The sequence below is a fragment of the Polypterus senegalus genome, chromosome 2 (genome assembly GCF_016835505.1).
Source record: "Polypterus senegalus isolate Bchr_013 chromosome 2, ASM1683550v1, whole genome shotgun sequence".
NCBI classification, from domain to species: Eukaryota; Metazoa; Chordata; class Cladistia; order Polypteriformes; family Polypteridae; genus Polypterus; species Polypterus senegalus.
The window spans coordinates 44,819,898-44,841,950 of NC_053155.1; the positions used below are offsets into that span (position 1 = coordinate 44,819,898).

General features: G+C 34.7%; 1 protein-coding gene across 3 annotated transcripts in view; it reads right to left on the bottom strand.

Annotated features, from left to right (window-relative positions):
- ofd1 (OFD1 centriole and centriolar satellite protein) overlaps nt 1-22,053 on the bottom strand; it is a 137,675-nt gene that overhangs the window by 49,794 nt on the left and 65,828 nt on the right. For all 3 annotated transcript variants that reach the window (XM_039743606.1, XM_039743603.1, XM_039743604.1), the window contains exons 13-17: nt 20,923-21,014; nt 19,676-19,865; nt 10,423-10,553; nt 10,224-10,335; nt 1,490-2,059 (exon numbers count right to left, since the gene is read on the bottom strand). In XM_039743606.1, the coding sequence (XP_039599540.1) occupies nt 1,490-2,059; nt 10,224-10,335; nt 10,423-10,553; nt 19,676-19,865; nt 20,923-21,014 (1,095 nt within the window). The remainder of the gene's footprint in view (nt 1-1,489; nt 2,060-10,223; nt 10,336-10,422; nt 10,554-19,675; nt 19,866-20,922; nt 21,015-22,053) is intronic.

A 22,053-nucleotide genomic window follows, 5' to 3' on the forward strand; every position in this document is an offset into this window, starting at 1 on the left:
AGATCAATATGGTATGATCAACCCTATCAAAGGCTGCTGTTAGGTCTAAAAGAACAGGAATCATCAGAGTCGTTAATTAAAAGAAGATCATTAAAAACTTTTAAAAGGGTAGACTCGGTACTATGAAGGGCTTTAATGTCCAACTGAAGTGGTTCAAGGATGCAGTGCATATCTAAAAAAAGGTTGCAGCTGTAAAAATACCAATTTTTCTAAAAGTTTAGAGAGGATCAAAAATATCCAAGTTAGGCCTTTTAATAATTGGTTGTATTAATACATGCTTTAACTGATTAGGAACAGTGCCTGAAGTCAAACTGATTTTCAGGTTAGCTTGAATACCTGGACCAAAAGTCTGAACAGTACTCAAAAGGACAGCTAAAGTCTTCAAAATCATTTTGTGGCCTTCTCCTAACTTGTGTCTTTCTACAACTTTATCCTAGAGACCTTTTAGCAGCACTTTTCCCAACTATATTAGTCTCTTTTTCAAAATCTTCCACTACTAACAGTGAAATATTCAAGAGTCAGCTGTTTTTATTCTGATGTAATCAATACCACTGCAAATGATGTCAGGCAATTAGTCTAGTGCTTGATCTGGCAGCTGATTGGTTGCATCTGAATAAGTTTAGAACGGTACATTCTAAGGGTATGATCACGTTACAAAACCAGGTATTTTACTAATTATTTTTTAATAATTGTCCAAACTGTTTAAGAATGTTATTTTCACATTTACAATGAGGTTTAAAATGTGTACATACAACAAAAAAAATTACGATTTTATTTTTCATGGTGTAATGTGATTAAAGGTATAGATTTTTCACAGGGTATGATGACTTTCTATAGGCCTTGGTGCTTTGTAGGTGTGTCTAGTCTAACCCTTTATCATTTAAATTTGGTCCATTGAATGACTAAAGGGGAAATTACTTTTTCATATGGGTGATATGAAATTTATTCTAAATTTTTTGGAGATCAGAAACAAAGTGTTATACACAGAGGAAAAAAAAAAGATGGGGGGCACAAATACTTTTCCATGACACTATACATAATCAAAACACTATTAAAACAGCTTACATTAATCAAAACATCAAAAATCAATTCATATGTATTTTGCATTGCTGTATTTTGATTAAGTCAAATAATGTTCTATTAGCCTTACCAAGTAATTACTGAAATTTAATATAAATATAACAAAAAAGTTCACATCTTTAATGGAAGCTGCATAAAGAGGTGAATTTATTTAAAAAATTTCTTTTTAATATAGAGTTAAGAAAAAGATCTGTCTGAATGCTACCTAAGAATTAGTCCAAGTGTAATTACCCTCTATTTTATGAAATAACACTACAAAAGGAATTCCCTAAATGTTTTTATACAATATACAATCACAATTCTGCAATTTATTAAAAAGTCAATGTCAATTAAGATGTACTCTTAAGTGAAAGAATAAATCAATTACATTATAGTATAGAAAGGAATACAACAAACATCATTTGCATACCTTCATTTGCAGGATGTGAAGATGAGAAAAATGTTCTTACTGGTGAAAAGCTTCTCTCTGGAGAATTCAGCTGTCCTGGCATCTCACCTCTGCACATATTAAGTGTAAAATCTGTGTGATGACCATCTGTGTTCAAATCAAATGTCTGGGGTGAAATGACATGGTCAGAAAACATCACTCTCTGATGTGTAGCAGATGGGATCCTACAAGACAGTGCTGGTGATAGAGCTGGCGACTGACTGCTTAGAACAGTGTAACGGACAGCTTTCTGTTGGTAATGTCTGTAGGCCTCCTGCAAAGTCTCAGCTTCTTTTTCCAGTTCTCTGATTCTTGCTCTTGCCTCAGCAATCAAATCCATGTCAGAGTTTGAAGAAGTCCCTGGACTTATCCCATAGGTCTTGGCTGAGACACCTGAAGGCTCAAAAACAACATCTTCAACCAATGTCACACCCCTTAGCAAAGACCTATCTATATAAATATCAGGAGGAGCAATCTTATTGGCACTGAAGTCAAGAACAGAGCGGTCAACAAGTGAGGGTTTTGGGTTGCGGAAGACTTCATTTTCCAAAGCTGCAGGAATCAAAGGATGCAAGGAAAAAGTAAAAAAGAAGAAATGTATATCAGAATTTGCAGGTAATAGATAGAAAAAGTAGTGATTAAATGAGCACGTTCAAAATTTGAATATTTGCTTTAACCAAGACACTAGTTTATTTTAGAGCAAAATAAAACTTATTGGGAAAAAGTAATTGAAGAGAGCAATGAATTAATTAATAGATGGAATAAGCATGCAGCAAACAGCACTGTCAATTGAACACTATAAATGAATCCATCTTTTAACTGCTGATAGATGCAAGACAAATCATTTTAAGATGCTTTTGGATAAATGCAACTATTACAGCTCATCAAAAAGCTCATTACATTAAAATTATTTTAAGTACAGAATTTAAGAATGATACAAATAAAAATATAAACATTGTTTATACCTCCTTGAACAATTTCAAATGTTTGAATTATACATATATTGAAGCTTGCTTTGGGTAATTAATGTTTTAGATACGTATACCTAGGTATGATGTTGAACTTTAAGTGCTTATGAAAGAACCATTGCAGAAGTAAATCTTTTCTGCATACTTACCATATATGTACTGTGCAACAGGACTGTATTGCCAACTACTGCAGATACCAATGATACATAACTAGGAATACTTCACCATTGCTGAACTCCTCACCTAGTCACTGAGCATAAGCCAAACAACTCACTGCAGGAATCTGATTTCAGTGGCTTGTACTCATTAACTCATTCTTCTTGTGAATACTCAGAGCTCATAGCTGAAATAAGAATGGGGATGTGGACTGAACAATAAATCAAGAGATCCATCTAATAACTTAGTTGCCTGATAAAACATCAGCAAAATGCAACTGTTGCACCGATACGTGTCAGTTTCACAAGCAAATACAATACAATTTTTTTTTGTATAGCCCAAAACCATACAAGGAGTGTGGCGATGGGCTTTAACAGGCCCTGTCTTTTGATGGACCCCCAAACTGGAGTCTCTAAGAAGACAAGAAAAAAAAACCTTTGTAGGGGGAAAAAAATGTAAGAAGCTTTGGGAAAGGCAACTCAGAGAGAGACCTCTTTCCAGTTAGGTTAGGTGTGCAGAAGACTGTCAGAAAAGAGTACAATACAATACAATACACAGAACAGAACACGTCAATCCTCAAGCAAATCACAATCTGACACACCCACATTGCGACAAGACTCCAAGGTACTCCAGCTCCTTCACTTACCCTTTAACGGTAAGGAATAAACCATAATCTCAGATATGAAGGCTTATGTAAATGTATTATCGAATGCCAATCTAGCAGATGTAAGATGGTGTCCCTGCCTTTCATTCATAAATGAAGACGTACATTACTCATAACCTCAAAATATCTACTAATCCAGCACTATTAGTGTTTCCAACACTATCACTATTCTAATTATAAAAATGTATATATTATTAAGATTTTTATTTACAGCAGTGACCACAGCAAAAGAAGATGCCCAACCACAACCAATGCATCTGGCATGGTCTCCTCTATAAAGGATCTATACAACAAGTAAAACAGTTCCTGAAAACATTCCTTCTACCTCCTCAACAATATCTTCAGTTGAATTTTCCCATCCTGACAGAGATCCACCTGGACAACAGCCCACCTACTTTCTCATGAGCTGAAAAATGGTTTGCCAGAACCTCTTCAAATCAAAGTCTATCTACATGGGTTCATCAAACTCCCCACACTCAAGGGATTCCCCACTGATGCAATGGATTCCTTTTTGACCTGCTGGTACCATCCAGCTAAGTCAGCTCACCACAAAATAATTAGTTAACAACACTCGTGTTTAAAACATTCAGCCTCAGAAGAGATTATACAACAACAATGTCAATCCTCTGTTAATATAATTATGAATAATCTTTTATATAAAGCCACAATTTCTTATGGACATTTCTAACGATTAGCACAGAAATCCACAAGCAATTCAGAGTAGGCAAGTTATTCTTATTAATCAGTGGTTCTGAAATTGTACTGGACCAGGGACCACCTTGTCAAAGTCATTTCTTAGCATAATACCACATGTGTAACAATTTATATACATTTATATTACTATAGGCATCTGCATGTAAAATACAAAGATTCTAATCCAATGTAGGTACAACTGTATTTCAAAGATTGAGACTTCACAAAATAATCAATACTGTCCCCTTCAGGCATGAGGACAAAGTGTAGATATTGTTATTAGATAAAGCAGTACATAGCACTCATGGCAGGGAATGTTAGATCCTCTCTATCGCACTAGAGCAGAGTTTACAGCTAAATATCCTTTCATTATGAGGAATATATATAGTCCAAGTACAGTGTAAGTGGCATCTCAGGGCTTGAAAGTAAGGAAGCAAAACAGGTACTCAAAATCAAGAAAACACAGACAGCAAGGGAGTTAAGTGAGGAAAAGAGTGTTTAGTAACTACAAAAAAAAAAAAAAAATACACATGCACACAAAAGACACAACAGGCAAGGGCTGAGAGCATTACAGGAGCTTACATGGGGTAGGAGGTTTTAAAAAAATTGTAGTAACACAATTAACACTAGAATCCCTGAAGCCTACGGGCCATCTTAAATTCCTTTGCACCTCTCATCATCAACGACTTTGTCTTTCAAATGTGTCAATCGGCACTGGCAGCAGGCAGCCTGCTCACTCATCCCCCCACACAGGCAGCTGAAGTCAATTCAGATGCTGAAGTCTTTTTATTTAGCAATGGGGAGACTCCGGGCTCGAACCTGCAACCTCTTGATTATCAGGCAGCAGTTTTTGATCTCTGCACCAGCCAAGCACACTGTTGACTTTTTGTCAATTGATATTTGAGCTTTAGTTTTTACTCATTGACAGCAACATGTACTTTGAATAATTTATTTTTCTTTGGTTATATTCTTGAACAAAAGCACAATTGTTATACCTTTTGTGAAACTGTTTATTTGGATTTCAGTCTTCACACATTATACCCTTCAAGTCAGCATTTTGTCATTATTACAGTAAGATGAAAAACATTTCTTGCCTAGCATTTCCTGTCATCCTACATTTACCCAGATCATTGCAGACACAGAACACACATGAAATGTGTTTATTATTCAATCTATACAATTTCAAATTCCTCACTGCCAGATAAAGAGACTTCATCGTCTGAGTTGGATTCAGGTGCCTCCATAGGGGGGGATGAGTGAGCAGGCTGAATGCTGCCACTGCTGATAGCTACATTTGCAACACAAAGACACTGATGAGGAGGTGTGACGGAATTTAAGGTGGCCTGAGATTACATGTTTTTTCATAGGCTTCAGGGATTCTAGTGTTAAATTTTTTAAAATTTCTAAGTTACCTTTTGTGAAAATTTTATACTACTTTTCATCCCTTCACGTTAAACTAAGCTAACCCAAAATTGCTTAATTTAAACAATTTTTAACTAAGTTAAGTAAGTAGTAGTTTAACACTAGAATCCCTGATGCCCAACTACTACTTACTTAACTGCCTAATTTAAATAATTTTAACAAAAGGAGAAGGTGCAAGAGTAGGTTAATTAAGAATGATTTAAATTAGGCAATTTTTTTAATTATTTTTTTTTAAATTCAGTTTTATTCTCTCAGTCACGTTCATGTTCCCCCTGATCTGACACTGCCGTGTTCAAATAAAGACGAGCTATAACAGAGGGGAACTCAGATGAGGATAAGAGTTCTACATAAGAGAAAGAACAGAAGCCCTACACAGAACAAACGTCCACTTACACATAAGAACACAGCTGCACCAGGCATAAAGGCGAAAGATGGCACCATTTGGATGCAGCAAGAGGTTGGCCACCGTCCTGCCAGTCAATCTGCCACATGCATGTCCTTCAACGAAACAGCAAGGCATGCCAAACTCGCTAAGGTATCGTGCAAAGTTCTGTTTGTGATTATGTTTCGTGATGGTCTTTATATGAAAAACATTTAAATGTTAATTATATAAGAGCTACATCGAATGTTATTAACCTTGATTTATTTACTTATCTTCCTACAGCAGAAAGTCACAAGTAGACTGCAGAGCTTCCTGTGTTTGATCGACACTGGCATGCTGACAAAGTACATGTGCTTCAGTACGGGAATGACTTTAGCTGCAGGTGGAACCTCCTGATGCAGTTTATACAACTGATCTTTTCCTAAATAAGGAGTGGCATTGTACTTTGTCAGCATGCGTGACAGGAGTGTGAACGTGACTGAGAGAAAAATGCTAACCTTTACAAGTACCACAAATTTACAACAGCGATTACAGACTCGAATCAAATGTATGTTTTTATTGTATAATACAGGTAAAATTCCTTTACAACGAATATCTTTACAATGAAATTTTCATTACAATGAAATATTTTTATGGTCCCGACAGTTTCTCCTTATGACGTGAGTCTATAGAAATCTTGTTACTACGAAGTACATTCAGCAGATACTTTCATTACAACGAAGTGCCCAAAAGACCTTGAAATGCCTGAATGAATCATGCATAGAGCAGCTAGTTCTGTGGCTGCAGCTCAGTTGTGCACAAAGATCCCCAAACAGAAACATTGTAATTTTTTTTTCTTTCTTCGAACTTTGCTCATACTTTTTTTTGCCTTTTTTGTTTCCTGCAGTTTTCAGGGGTACCTTTTGTTTATTGCTCATCAACATTTGAAAAACATCCACTGGAAATTAACTCATTGTCACCCTCCTATTGGAATGGCAGACACGAAAAAACGCTAACAGTTCATATTAGAAAAAATAAAACTTTACATTTTTGCAACTCTCGATTGCGGCAAAAAGAAAAAAAAAGGACGTTGCCAGTGAATTCGGAATTTCGCCAACAACGCGGTCAACTTTCTTGAAAGACCGAGCCCAAAAAAAAAACCATACTATATGTGAACTGCTGCATTTGAAGACATTGAAAAAGCAGTTTTTATGTGGTTCAGTGATGCTTGTTCAAGAAATATTCCTATTAATGTGGCACACATTCAAGACAATGTGAGGTTTATAAACTCTCTTGGGTCCTCCCCTAACTGGACGACATGCCGAAGAGCGTCGCAAAGTCGATCTCCCCGTCTATGGAAGACTGTTTATCTGTTGCCAGGGCAACTAACTGCAGGCTCAAAGCTTTGCTGCGTCGCTCAGCTATACTGTGTCTCTTCGCAAAAGCAAACAGAAAAGATATCAATGGGTGATGCAACGAACAATGTAAATTTAGGTAACAGGATTACTTGATCACTGATCTGGCCACGACCCTGCCTGACTGCTGTGTCTATGTATAGCAGAGTGGCAGATCACGCTACAATAAACTAAAAAAAATAACTGTGCCGTTCCTGTTTCAAGCTAAATAAAGCTGGTTTTGCTAAAGTACTGAGACTCAGCCTCGTGTTTTGGGGTGTAAAACAGGGACTTATAGTGCAACCTGGATCTTTTATGATTTGCTTCTGAGTCGCTTCACTGCAGTGCTATGAGCCTGTTTTTGCCCTGCCCTGGCAACGGACAAACAATCTTCCACAGACGCTGCAATCGCGCTTTGGGACGCACTTCAGCATGTCATTCTCGTTGGGTGGGGAGTGGAGTGGGGGTGGTAGTGTCTCAAAAGAGTTTAGAAACTTCACAATATGAAGAAGAAAAGGATGATTTGATTCCTGATTGATAACTGTGCTGCCCACAACATGCTTCCACATTTAGATAATGTTTGTGTTGAATTCCTACCACCCAATTGCACAGAAGTGCTTCAGCCATTGGATTTGGGCATCATTCGCACTCTGAAAGTGTATTATCACAAGGAAATGCTGAGAAAAATTCTCATCAGCATAACTTGTAGGCAAGAGGAGATTAAAATTAACGCAAATGAAGCTATTGAAATGATTGCAAATGCCTGGGTGCAAGTTAAAGAAAGCACTATAGTAACAAATTCAGAATCACATTACAACAAAATTTTCATTACAACAAAATATTTTTTAGGTCTCTGGGAGTTCGTTGTAACAGAATTTTACCTGTAGTAATAATAAGTGCAGCCTACTACTCAAAATGGTAACTCTGGGAAGTGCCTGGAATCAATCCCGCAGCCTCTTGATTACGAGTGAGCAGTTCTTACCATTGTACCACCCAAGCACTTCTGTCAGAGTTGTACTGTAACCTGATTTCTTTTTCTTCGGTTATATTCTTGAATAAAAGCACATTTGTTTTGTTATAGATGTACCTTTTGTGAAAGTGTTTCTGATATTGGGACAACAGTCTTCACACATTGGACTCTTTATGTCAAAATTTTGTCATTAGTACTAAAACATGAAAAAAGTTTGTTTTACCTGTAGTAATAATAAGTGCAGCCTACTACTCAAAATGGTAACTCTGGGAAGTGCCTGGAATCAATCCCGCAGCCTCTTGATTACGAGTGAGCAGTTCTTACCATTGTACCACCCAAGCACTTCTGTCAGAGTTGTACTGTAACCTGATTTCTTTTTCTTCGGTTATATTCTTGAATAAAAGCACATTTGTTTTGTTATAGATGTACCTTTTGTGAAAGTGTTTCTGATATTGGGACAACAGTCTTCACACATTGTACACTTTATGTCAAAATTTTGTCATTAGTACTAAAACATGAAAAAAGTTTGTTTTGGGTATGTGTTGCATTTCTTGCATTTCCTGTCATCCTACATTTACATAGATCGTTCTAGAAACAGAACACACATGAAATGCAAGTGTTCCAAATAATAATATATTATTTACCCTGTACAGCTCCAGGCACCTCAAACCATGATAAACACATTTGAGCTCTGAGAATTTTGCAACAGACTCGGATTCATTGGTGTGAGGGGTGGTGGGATAACAGGCTGCTTGCTGCTTGTGCTGATCGACGCATTTGCAAAACAAAAGACGCTGATGAGGAGAGGTGCGAAGGAATTTTTAAGGTGGCCTGGGATTACGAGTTTATTATAAGGGCATTTAATGCAGTGACCGAGTCCCTGCTTTAGTAAGTGGCAGAGGTGTTGCGTGATGCTCAGTTCTGAAGACAACTATTTTGGTCAGTTTATGCCAAGCTAGCAAGTCACTTTGTTTGAGGCTGCTGTCTATGTGGGACACTATTAAGTAGCAACACAGAACTATAAGTTTACTTAAGTCGTATGTCCACATGCTAGAATGCCATACATGTGGGGCATTATAAAGCAGTTTTCATTGATATTTCTGTTTACTTAAGGCAGTTATTCACTTGCAGATAAAGGTGTACACTTGGGGGTGCTATAAAGCTGATATACCTAGTTTTCATACCTACACTACAGTTAACTAGAACTATGTAGCACAGAAGAACTAAAACAACAAACAGATGAACCTCCACCACAATACACTAGCATAACCAAAAAAAAAAAAAAAGTCAGTGATAAACTGTAGGCAACTTGTGTCTAAATGTGGAAATCACAAGTTCTTAACAACTTATTAATTGAAGTAACACTTCAGACTGTATACAAAACGAAAAAAATATATAAATATTATAATATAAATTGAAAGGAAAGTAAAGTAACATATCACAAAACAATACAGGTGCTGGTTATAAAATTAGAATATCATGACAAAGTCGATTTATTTCAGTAATTTCATTCAAAAAGTGAAACTTGCATATTAGATTCATTCATTACACACAGACTGATGTATTTCAAATGTTTATTTCTTTTAATTTTGATGATTATAACTGACAACTAATGAAAGACCCAAATTCAGTATCTCGGAAAATTACTGTAGAATATCAATACCAAAATGCTGCATTAAATTTTCCAAAAATTCAAGAAGATGAAACCGGCATTGGAATCGAATGCTATTCCATAGTAGAGTGCATACATTACACTTATACAGAGACAAATTAGAGTTGCCAGCTGAGGTAATGCTATGTTTTCTGATGATGAGAAGAAATTTTCCTCTAATATTTAAATGAGAATAATTAATTTTTTGTCTGAAATACAGAACAAGTGTAATGTCATATAATAGTCTGCTGTTAGTGAATGTGGTTGTATATTAGTAAGTGTGCCTTGTAATGAACAGGTACGACATTTAAGGACTGGGTCCCACAATATTCCCCAGTTGTTCTGGGATAATCCCCAACTCCCTGTAACCCTGAATTAAATAATCAGGTCATAAAATGAAAGGATGGAATTAAAAACAGAACATAACAGTAACAAACCTTGCTGTGTTTGGCGAAGCTGCGTTTTTAAATCTTCAACGTGTGAATTTAGCCAACGGATTTTTTCTTCACAATCCACCAACTGGGCTTTTAACTGTGCTGAATTTTCCACCTTGAGGAAAGAAATTAATAATGTTAACACAATTCATTAGCTATTTAATAATTGAGTTTTAACAGTTAATGCCACAGGTAATATTACCTCATTTTGTAACTGTCTTTCTAGCAATTGCTTCTGACTTTTAAATTCCTCTTCATCAAACTTCATGGCATTTTCAAGTCTTCTCAGGTCTGCCTGAAGTGCCAAGTAGTCAGAGGATGGATGGCTTAATTCTAAAATCATGTAAAAAAAGGCACAATGAATACAAGAGACACAGGCTGAGAATCTCCAAACATGTCAAGCTTTGAGGACTTAAAAAGATTATAATACCAATAATAGTTGAAATCAAAATATTTTTTTATATTTTTATTTATTGCTTCATAGCAATCTGATTGGCGAGTTTGGATTTGGTGACACAAGGAAAAAGGCATAGGATGCACACTGAGAGAGTCACCTCCGAAGACGGGAAGTATAAAAGCAGACTTTAGGCCACAAAGGTGCCTCAAAAATAATGACAGAGTCTGAGAAGGCCACAAAGGTGCCTCAAAAATAATGACAGAGTCTGAGAAGCAGGCTTTATGGGAACGTGCTTGTGAGGAACAGTGCCGGTCAAGAGAGGTTCAGACATAAGCGGATACAATGAAAAGCAACTGAAGGTACATATATGGCAATATTTTTAAATTATTATATCACACATCTTCAGCAGGTAGCATAACTAGTTAATATACATGTACACAGACTATTGCTCCTCTTTCAACCATAACATTTTTGGTTCCTCATTGCCTTCCACAGGGTTAATGTGTAAAGAGAGAAATGTTTTTTGAAAAACCTGTATGAATTTGAATCTGAAAGCCTGCTAAATGTAAGGTTCAGCACAAGACAGTAAGAAAGTAAAATACTAAAACCTGCAATGAAACATGATTATACTGAGTAACATTAATGAAGAACCTAGGCACTACACCATTCTCCAAAGAATAAGAACATAAATGGTATAAAGGAAAAACTCATGGATGAAAACAGATTGTGGATCAGAGGGGTCAAAGCAGAATTGTGCAAGCAAACAAAACAGGTTAAAACTAGGCAAATTATAATCAGATTTGACATTGGTATGCAGAATATCATCTCAGAATGCATCACTTATCAGAGTTTATTCTAATTTGGTTACTACAGCTGAAGACCACGTCAGGTGCCAACATTGTCACTGAAAACAAGAAAGTGCATCTCCAGTTGGTACAGAAGTATTAAAACTGAATGGGTAAACAGTGGGAAAAAACAGCTTGGCCAAACAAATGTATGTTTCTTTTGTGTCATTATGATTGAAGAATCAGAATTTCACAAGTCCATAAAGTCATCCTAGTTGGTGTGGGAAGGGTTTTCCTTGTAAACATAAGGTCCTCTAAAGCCCAATGAAGAACAACTGAAAACTGATGCAGACCAAATTAATTTCTTCTTGGCTACGTTTTTTCTCCCCACACTAGAATTGTCACATTCTACATGATATTTCACCATATTGAGAAATCTATTTTATTACTTGTTACAGCATTTATTAAATGCACACCTTTTTTGATAGTAAACATTTAAGATGCCTGTCATTTGTATTTACTAGTCGCTTCAGACTGCTGCCCATATAAACAGAAAGCTTGGATATACAGTACTTTGAAAAAGACTTAGGTGACAACTACAATATTTAATTTAAAAGCAGAGCTGTAAATGAAAACTATCCCTATCCACACTGGAGTTTTGCATTGTTTACAAAAGGATCTGCTAAAAAAAGCTAAAGATCCATTATTTAAAATGGCTTTTTCATAGCTATAGTTTAGTTGTATCTCTATTACACTATATGGGGACTGATTTATCATTTTCCTCTGGGTTCTGCAATTCCCTACTAATCTGTACTATTTTCTACTCTCTTTTCTGGTTCTTCTGTGGTGGCAATCTGCACCACCAGCACTTGTTTAAGGAACCATGCTGCCCCCCGTGTTTATGGATTGAACAGTATGCGACCCAGATGTCTACATGACCATCATCAATTTCTTACATTTGAAACCTAAAAACAATAAGGACAGATTTTAGAACATCTATGTTAGGTAGAATGCCCAGTGGGGACTGCGAGAGCTTTTCGTGTTTGAAAACCTGCAAATTTAGTTTTTTCTATCCAGCCTAACTAGAGAGTTTTTTTTTTTTCCTGCTCTCCTGGCCATTCGACCTTACCTTTTTCTTTGTTACATACTGTTTTATATTATTGCCTAAACTTGTTTGTTTATGTTTTAGACTCCTTTTTTTACATTTTGTAAAGCACACTGAGCTACACAGTCTGTATGAAAATGTGCTCCATAAATATATGTTGTTGACCTCCTTGTATCTTGCTGCTATGTACACTTTTGCCATGGTGTAGATTAAACCACCACATTTACCACAACCTCACCTTTTCAGTATGGTTGTCCATCGCCAAGTTATATTTCCAGTAAACACAGCTTCTGTTTCATACACATTATACTACATCACTGTTCATTAGCACCTGTCTGTTAAATTTGCTTAATCAATCGCCATGCTATACACCTACAAAGATCTCATGTTATTTAACTATTACTGTTAATTTCTTACATTAAGGACAAACAAATATCTTATTGTATGGCTTCATTTTTGCAAAATGATTATTTAGAATTCTAAACAAAAAAAAAAATTCCATTTGACGTACTAATTCAGAAGACATAAAATAACTATTTAAGACAAATATTTCTGTGAACTAAGTACCTAAGACTTTGCAGAACACTAACAAGTATTTGAGAGCAGTAAATAAAACTGACTTATGATCAATTTTCATTAATTAAAAGTGGCAATATTTAAAAAAAGAAAAGAAAAAAAAAAACCAGTCACTTACTAAACCAAAGGAATATTTGAACAGACAGGATTTTTGTGTTTTGGATTTTGTATATGGAAGTTTGAAAGATGTTAGATTAGGCTCCCTTAATGGAAAATATTCTGTGCAAAACATTTATAAACTCTGAATGCTTTACAAAGGAAAAAATGACTTGAATTCTAATAAAGCTTCACAAATTGGAAACAGAAACTAACACTAAATCAGTTTTACTTTTAAACTGCAGAGTTTGCACAATTAAGTTTCTGGACTGAATAATGCATCACAAGAAAACTGTTTTAGAATGTGCTAGCGGGAATATAACACTAAATAGAAGACATGAAAGTCTCTAAACAGACAAGATGATGTAAATCTTTCAAAGGTTCTATTCATTTGAATACAACACACGCAAGCTGTGTCAAGGTGTGCTTTTTACAATAATATCTCATGACAGAATTTGAAATGTACATGAAACACACTACCACAAATAGTTCTCTGCATGTACAAAATTTTAATTAATTCATATCTTTATTGCAGTACTACATTAGTACAACAGCTACTCCTAAGAGGAAGAGAACAACATGTTCAATGGCTATGCATAGTTAACAAGGCACATAAATGTACCACTAAAATGTAAATCTTTTCTCCATCCTTCACAAAACCTAAAAGTTAAATAACTTCATACAAACATATTGACTTCTTAATAAAGTGTATTATGTGCTAAATAATTAAAATGTGATGTTTATATCCAACAATCTTTGCCTGTAGAAAGTTATGAAATATGCTGTTCATCAATTAATTAATGTGTTAATGACAATTTTGTTTCAAGTCTATAGGGATCCTACAATATTTTATCAGTGTCTACAAAAAATCATTGCAAACACATCTTTTAAAAAGAGTTTGTTGTTGGGACATATAACAGAACCAAGCTACAATGTTTATGGATTTAGTTTTCCACCAAAATCTATTTTCCACATGGTGCCCTGGTTTAATTGAATCCCAGGGTTATTTTTCCATTTTTTGTTGGAAACTGAATATTCAGGTATACTATGATGGAAGTATCTTGAAACTTCTGCTACAAGTATAGAAACATATACATCTCTAAAAGTAAGACTACTTGCAAAATGATCTTTGGACACAAGCTTTTCTACTATTGCAAAGACTATTTTTTAATATACAAATCGTTGTATGCACCAAAATTATAATGAAATTTAGGAAAAAAAATTACGCTAAGGTTATATTACTTTTTTCTATTAGAGCTTATTGCATTTTTCACAAATAAACAACAGCTAACTGTTATTTCTTAGTGTTATTTGATTTAGTGCTCTTAATCAAATGATGCTATTGCACAAAGAATCAGATCTCCATACTTCCACACATGTTAAAAAAAATACAACACTTTCAAGGGCTATTCTGATTTTCAAACAGCATTGGACATAAACTGAAAACGTGATTAGTCAACTGTATCTACATAGGTTCTTACTGCATCCATAATTTTCAACTTAAACAAATGTATGCATCTCATTGAAATCTTTGTCCATCATCTACTGAACTTTGTTCAGGAAATTGACACAGCTATACATCTTCAGACATTCACTGACTAAATAAGTACAAGTGGTATTTATAAGATTTACCAAACTGACGATGATATGATAATCACTCCAATTTATTCAACAGACAACTTTATTTCACATGAATTATTAAACCACACCACAAACCTCACACAAAAAATAAGTGATTACAAAGCATAAAGTTAACAAGGAACAAAGGAAAATCATTCTAATTTAAGCAGAAGAAATTTATAACTATATCTTATAACTAAATGAAAAACTTAAAATCAATATTAAAAGGTTTTCCATGTTTAATTCAATGTTATTACTGCTCAAATTTTTTTTTACACATAGAAGCTCAGAGGCAGCTGCACCAACCATTGTGCTACCCTGTTATAAAACACATAAAACAATATACTTTAAAGTAACATTTTTAAACCCACTCATTCTGACTGGGGTAGGGGGTTTGACAGGGGTTAGTAAATATCCCAACAGCAACTGGAACCATGCAGGAACTAATAGTGGATGGTCTATTGGTCGAATGCAGTGACCCAGCAATGTACACACTGACGACAATATAAATCGACTCACCAATATATATGTATTTTAAATTAAGGGAGAAAGATTGGAGTATCCAAAGAAAAACTGAGATAGAGACATATATGTGCACATAACTAGTGACCGGGTTTGGAATTTAAACAGAGGACATTAGATCCATGAGGTAGCACTGTGCCACCCTAAATAATCATATATTTTAAAATGGCAGTAATTTATTCAAGTGGTGTTCCCATGCTTTCAGTTGCAATACCTTGCTGATGCACAGTATGCAAAACAAAGAAAATGTAAAGGACATGGAAAAATAAAATTTCTGCGCATGAGTTCATATGGCATAGCACAGAATTTTTTGATGACGTAAAAACCACTCATGTAATATGGAACAGGATGTGTCCAATATACCACATTCAGTGCACAGCTTCCTTCACCAGACAGAAAAGGTGAGAAGAGCAAACGTCAACTATACAGACCTCCATTGGTGAACCTCCCTTTAAGAAAGTCTATTTTCAGCCAGAGGACAGTCTTAAACATTGAAGGATAATTCACATTAACTAAAAGTATATATTTTAATCAATTAATTTGACGAAATGCTCAAATAACATGCTAGAACATCTATACTTCTAATTATACAATAATCTGATACAATAATCTTCAAGCACTGCCCTTAAGATTAGAAGTTTGCAGTGTAAACCTACTGTGCCCCCTAGTGGATTAACTGAGAAACAGCCCATGATAAGGTACAGTGAAGAAGAAAAAAAAATTGAAATAAAAGACATTGTTTATCCACTGCACATGAGACATAGGATTCACTCAGGCAAAGCTCAAGTAAGAATAATGTTCTGAAAACAAAGATTTTTGACAGACCCCAAGCCTCGACTCCCTAAGACAAGAAAAAAACACCTGTACAGAAAAAAATGGAAGAAAACATGGGAAATGCAATTCAGAGAGAAATCCTCTGCCAGGTAAGGATGTCCGTACAATGGGTATCAAAAACATAAATCATAAGCCTCACAAGATCCCACTGGCTCATTTAACCAAATATTTTGCAAAGCAAATACTCATTTGAGGAGCTAAGAATCAAGATTTCCCCATCTTCTTCCATATGGAAAGCTTTAAATCACATGGTTATGTTTGTACCTTTTCAACGTCTTATCTACTAACTTATGTCCACTGAGCACTACAAATATTAAATCAACACTAACTCACACATTTTCTAAGCCTGCTTAGTCCATTAAAGGATTGTAGAGAACTAGGGTATATCCCAGAATTGTTGTAGGAACTAGCTCTGGACAGAATGCCTCAAATGCAAATGCACCCACAATCCTTCACACTAGTTAAAAATAGTGACAATGCATTAAGTGGTAAACCTAGAGGAAATGGATATAACAACATAACTCCACACAGATAATGAATGGGCTGGGACTTAAAACTTAAATCACTGAAGTTGTGAGGCATTAATTTAAAAAGCAAAACAATTAAAACAATTTTAAGGAAAGTAAATGTAAATGGAGAAGAGGAAAACAAAAATCTTGGTACACATACTTATTAATCCCATTTTCAACATAAATTCTGGCATGTGCACTTCGACAAGCTGCACTTTTGTTATACTTCAGAGTCAGGAAATAAATAAAGTATACACGGAACGTTTAGTTCCTCTCAATCTCCTGGTATGCCACTGGATAGACAGTTGCTATAGAAACAAAGATCAACTATTTTCAATTACATTTGTATCTCATATCAAAAAGAAGTACCATACCGAAGGACATCTAACATAATTAAAAATGATGCACACGAACTTCAATTATCCATCTATATATCCATTTTCTTAACCCGTTTCATCCACGATAGGCTGGCATTCAAGGTTCAATCATAATTTAAAAAAAAAAAAAAAAATGAAAACATCAAGAAATCCGCTAAATGCAAAGACTACAACTGAAGGAGCAAAACATGTAATTAAATTTAAATTCTTTACTCCTCAGCTCTATAATATTCTGGGATCACTGCAAATTACAGTTCAGGATAGACTTTCAGCTTCACTTGTTTTAAAGGATTTTTCTCCACTCGTAAGATTCTACTGTTCTGCAACAGCAACAGACCATGAAATCTTTACTCTTTCGGACAACAAAATCAATTACAGAAGCAGTAAATTTTTTCATAACTAGTAAGCTGATACAGCTGTAATGGTAGTACAAAACAAACTATTACTACTGAAGCAGGCCACATAAGGAAATACCTTTTTCATTAATACTTCACCTAAACATTGAAGACATCTTTTCCTGACAATTTATCACAGAAGGCATACATTTTTAGTAATTTATACTTAAAACCAAAATCTAGAAATAAGCTATATGGACAGCAAGGAAAAAGAGAAAGTGACCCATCTTTATTTATTTTTTTAAGTCTTTGTCTGGGCTGCAATGGCACAATTGCTAGAACTGCTCACTAAAAGATCTAGAACATATAGGAAATAGACATTTTTTAACATAGCGGTAATGAATTAGAATTTTGTCCATCTTGCCAGGAGTGAACAGTCAATAAAAACCTTTACTGATCTGACTGTATTCTTAATAGCAGTGTCAAAGTATCCATAAGATTCACAAGAGGTGTCACTGCAGAGAATCCAAGTTGACAAAGAGAAAATGTGCATATTTCACAAAAATAGTGACTGGCCCAGGAATGAGACACAGAATATCAAAACCTGCCACTGTTTACAATAGCTACTATAAAACTTTTCTGGTCAAGGCCTCATTTTTCCTAAAACATTAAGAAGGATCATATTTTGATCAGAACCATCTTATAACTCTCATATCTAACAATTTTGAACAGGGGTGAGGTATGATGATTTGGTACTTCTTTGCTGTCTCAAGACTTTGTCAAACTGTTATCAGTGAGTCCACCATTAACTACAAACAATTTAAGCATATTTGTCAAAAATTGCAAGTTTAGTTGTCCAATAGATAAAACTTAATTGTAATGTATAATTCAACAAGGTAACGGTTCAAAATCTGAAGTTAGCACAGACCTGAGTTTGTGTGCAATTGTAAGAGGAAACCAAAACTGGTAATGATTATTTCTACAATAAAAATTAAAAGGAAAGAGACAATTTTCTTTTAAAGTACTATGGGGCTTCGCCCCCTGCTCGCTTCGCTTGCCAACCCACTCAACCTGCGCTACGTGCAAGTGCAAGTCACTTTACATCTCTGCCGCTCGCATATGTGGATTTCACTTTCACCAAACAACAAATCTTTTAATTCCCGCATATAAACCTCTTTATTGGGAAGAAATACTACTTTTCCTGGATGGCAACACGAATTAGACGATCTACAAGTCTCCTACTTAAAGTTTAAATCCGAACAATATATTCAATCTCTTTTCGCTGTTCCGTTATTTCACAGAGTAATAATTTCCATTTGTTTGCGCTAATGCAATCTTTACTATCATTTTTTGAGACTTTTGAATTTTCGTACTTTCATTATCTCTAACCTGCTCTGTATATGTATCGTGCTAACGTTTTTGAATTCTTTACGACGTTCTACTTTGTCATCTACTCTTTGTCTTTTATTTCTGGCCCCAGGGATCGTTAAATCTCTTGGCACAAAGTGTCATCTTACGGGACATGAAAGCATCGATCTGAAAAAAAGTTACATTTTGTGCCAGGATAAAAAGTCTCGTCTCATCCCAGGATTTTTTTTATTATATAATAGAGAGATTTCAGCACAGAAATGACCAAATATAACTCAAAGACAAAATAGCTATTTAAAAAAAAACAACAAAAAAAAAACAGTTCAGGAGCAATGGTCAAATCAAAATGCTTTGTTCAGCCCTAGCAAAAATTTAGCGTTCAAGAAAGCTATGAATTATGCCATAAATTAAGCAACTGTGAATGGAAGCAACAATTTATATTACTCCAAATAAATATTGTTAACTTAAATTATTGTGGGAGAGCTAGACGACAGACAAAAGCAACTAAAATCAAAAGAAATCTTTTTATCCCACAAAAATATTTAGCACTGGTTTTTCAGATTTAATAGTAAATTATGACAGAAAGCTATGTCCTTTGTGTAAATTGAGGATATTTTTAGCAACTATTACTACATGGTGAAGATGAGGCAAAGGTAATTTATCCTTCCAGGTATTTCCTGAAGCAGTTTTTTTAATTACAGGTGTCTGGAACTTAACATGGCAAATAGATACATGGTAGTGATAAAAACCTTGTAAACTCTTTGATCTTGACATTGAAAAGTACTTCTTATTCCACAGTACCAGTACTGTACATGGCATTTTTGGTTACATTAAATATAATGTTGAATTTGTAAACTAAAAGGCACAGAACATTTTTATAAAACATACATCTGAACACAAACGTGAGGAAAATTAAACACTGCTGATTAACCTTCTCTCAAGTGATTGATCTCCTCTTGGGCCTCTTCAAGATGCTTCCTTTGCGTTTTTGTTTGAGCCTGTAGTTCCAAATTTTCCCTTTTAAGGAGTGGGTAATCTGTTGTTTCGTTAAGTCTTTCCTTTAGCAGATCATTTTGCTGAGTAAGTAGAGCTAGCTGGGAATTAGCGAAATCCAATTCAATCTTTATAAAAAAAAATTAAAAAAAGGAATGGATGGTCATTACACTTATGGTTAATACAGTAATCCACGACATAAATTATACATTCATCCAAAAACAGTAATCTTAAAGTAAATCTTAAAACAATAATCACTCATTGATAGGTTTAAAAAAAATCTAAATTTGTTTGATTTAAAAGGTCTTCAACTAATGCACTTGTTTCATAACTGCAGTTAAACTTAATTCATTATAATATATTCACAGAATATCTATAGATCTTTTAGTCACAGCTGTCAAGATTACCTAGCATATAATACATTAGATGTATTCAGTTGCCTTCAAGCCTTTGCTGCTCATCTTTCTAGCTAGAACATCAATTGCTACACTGTTGGATCACAATGTACATATTTAATATTTATAATATGGATCTTAACATTTTTTTAAACTTTAACATTCAAGTGAAAACTTAATAAACATGAACATCTTGCTTTTGCATTAAAACCTAATGTTTACTGTGGATCAAAGACACCCAACTGCTCTACTTGCTTTTGTGTAATGTTTGCATTTGCCCAGTTTGATTTTATTGCTCTCTAAAAGATTACCCTAACATAAACAGTCCAATTTGATTTTCTATAGTGTGGCATGCTAGGTCAGTAAGATCACTTCAAAAGAGGCCGACTGAATTAATAAGTAGTTTAAAAAGGCAGTCTCAGTTACAGGATACACTCACAACCTGCTGGTGGAAGAGAGAGAATAAAACAAAACTGATTGCCATAATAAACAATGCTGCCTCACTGTGACTATGACTCCTCTTTTTTATCATTAGCAAAGACAGATGTTTTTTTCTCCTTTTAGTCATTCTGGTGTGAATTTGTCCGGGAGGTTGCTGTTCTTTATAAATTTGTCTTCCTTTTAATTCATTCTGGTGTGTTAAAGGGCTTCTGTACAAAGCCAAATTTCCCCCATGGACAAATTAAGTGCAATCCATGAGCATTCTTTTTTTAATTAATAGCCAAATTTTATATTTCTGCTTTAGAGATTTTCAGTGCAGTTGACGAACAACAATACATTAAACACCAACCTCTGCTTTCTTTAGTTCTGATAAAGCTTTCTTATGGTCTTCTTTCTTCTGATTGAGTGTTGCAGACTCCTCTTTTAAACGTGTAGTCTCCACTAAGAGAAAAAAAAAAATCAATAAGCACCTTTGTAGGAATATTTATTACATAATAATTTAAAACTCCCAAATTCAGAACAGAAAAAATGATATTAAAATTAACAGAGAAAAATTAATGAAAAACAAAACCAACTATATCAAAACCTATTAGAAATTACATTGATAACAACCTCAAGAATGAACATAATCTAAGAGTGTTTTAAATAAAGAGTATTGCATGTTTTTTTTTTTCAGGAAAATATAGCAGTTAACAAATCTTCAACCTTCCAATTTTTCCATTCCAATTCAATAAACTTTAACGCATACCATTTATATTTTTTTATATGAAAAGTTGGAGCTACCAGAGTACAAGAGCCTCAATATTTACACCAACTCCATATTTTTCATCTTACCATTAAGACATTTGCTGACAAATTACTAATGTGTTTTTTTCCTATCAAAATTTTATTTATATGATCAAAGAAAAAAAAAAGATAACAGCAAGGAATGATTATCAGAAATAACACTCCCTCAAATGCACTTGTCACCCACACCTTCAGAAGAAATATATCAAATTATGTATCAAACACCAGGAACAGTGATAAGGTTGAGCTCATCACACCGCCACAACCAAAAAAAGGAGCCACTGCATCACAGACTTCTAGACATTAAAAGATTTCATCAGGAAAACAGCAAAATTCTAATTAATAAAATTTTTCATGCAGATAATAATTCAAGGTGAACAAAACTATAGAATTAGAGCAGCCAGTACCACCTATTTAATAGGTTTTTCATCTGGAAGTAAAAGGTAATTTAGCAGCAACTGAGACCAAGTAGACAAACCGATTTTGCTACAAAGAGAAAGGAAGGACAGAGAAGTCTAGTATAATATAATAAAGAGAAAAGTATAAGAAACATCAAATAAAATGAATGAGAAATTAAAGAACAGAAAGTCAAAACTGGAAGACCAAGCCAGTACATGAGCATGAACATGCCACAAGCACAAGAAAACACTGAGGGATGGACTAGCAGAATTTAATTCAGTAGTCAAAAATGCCA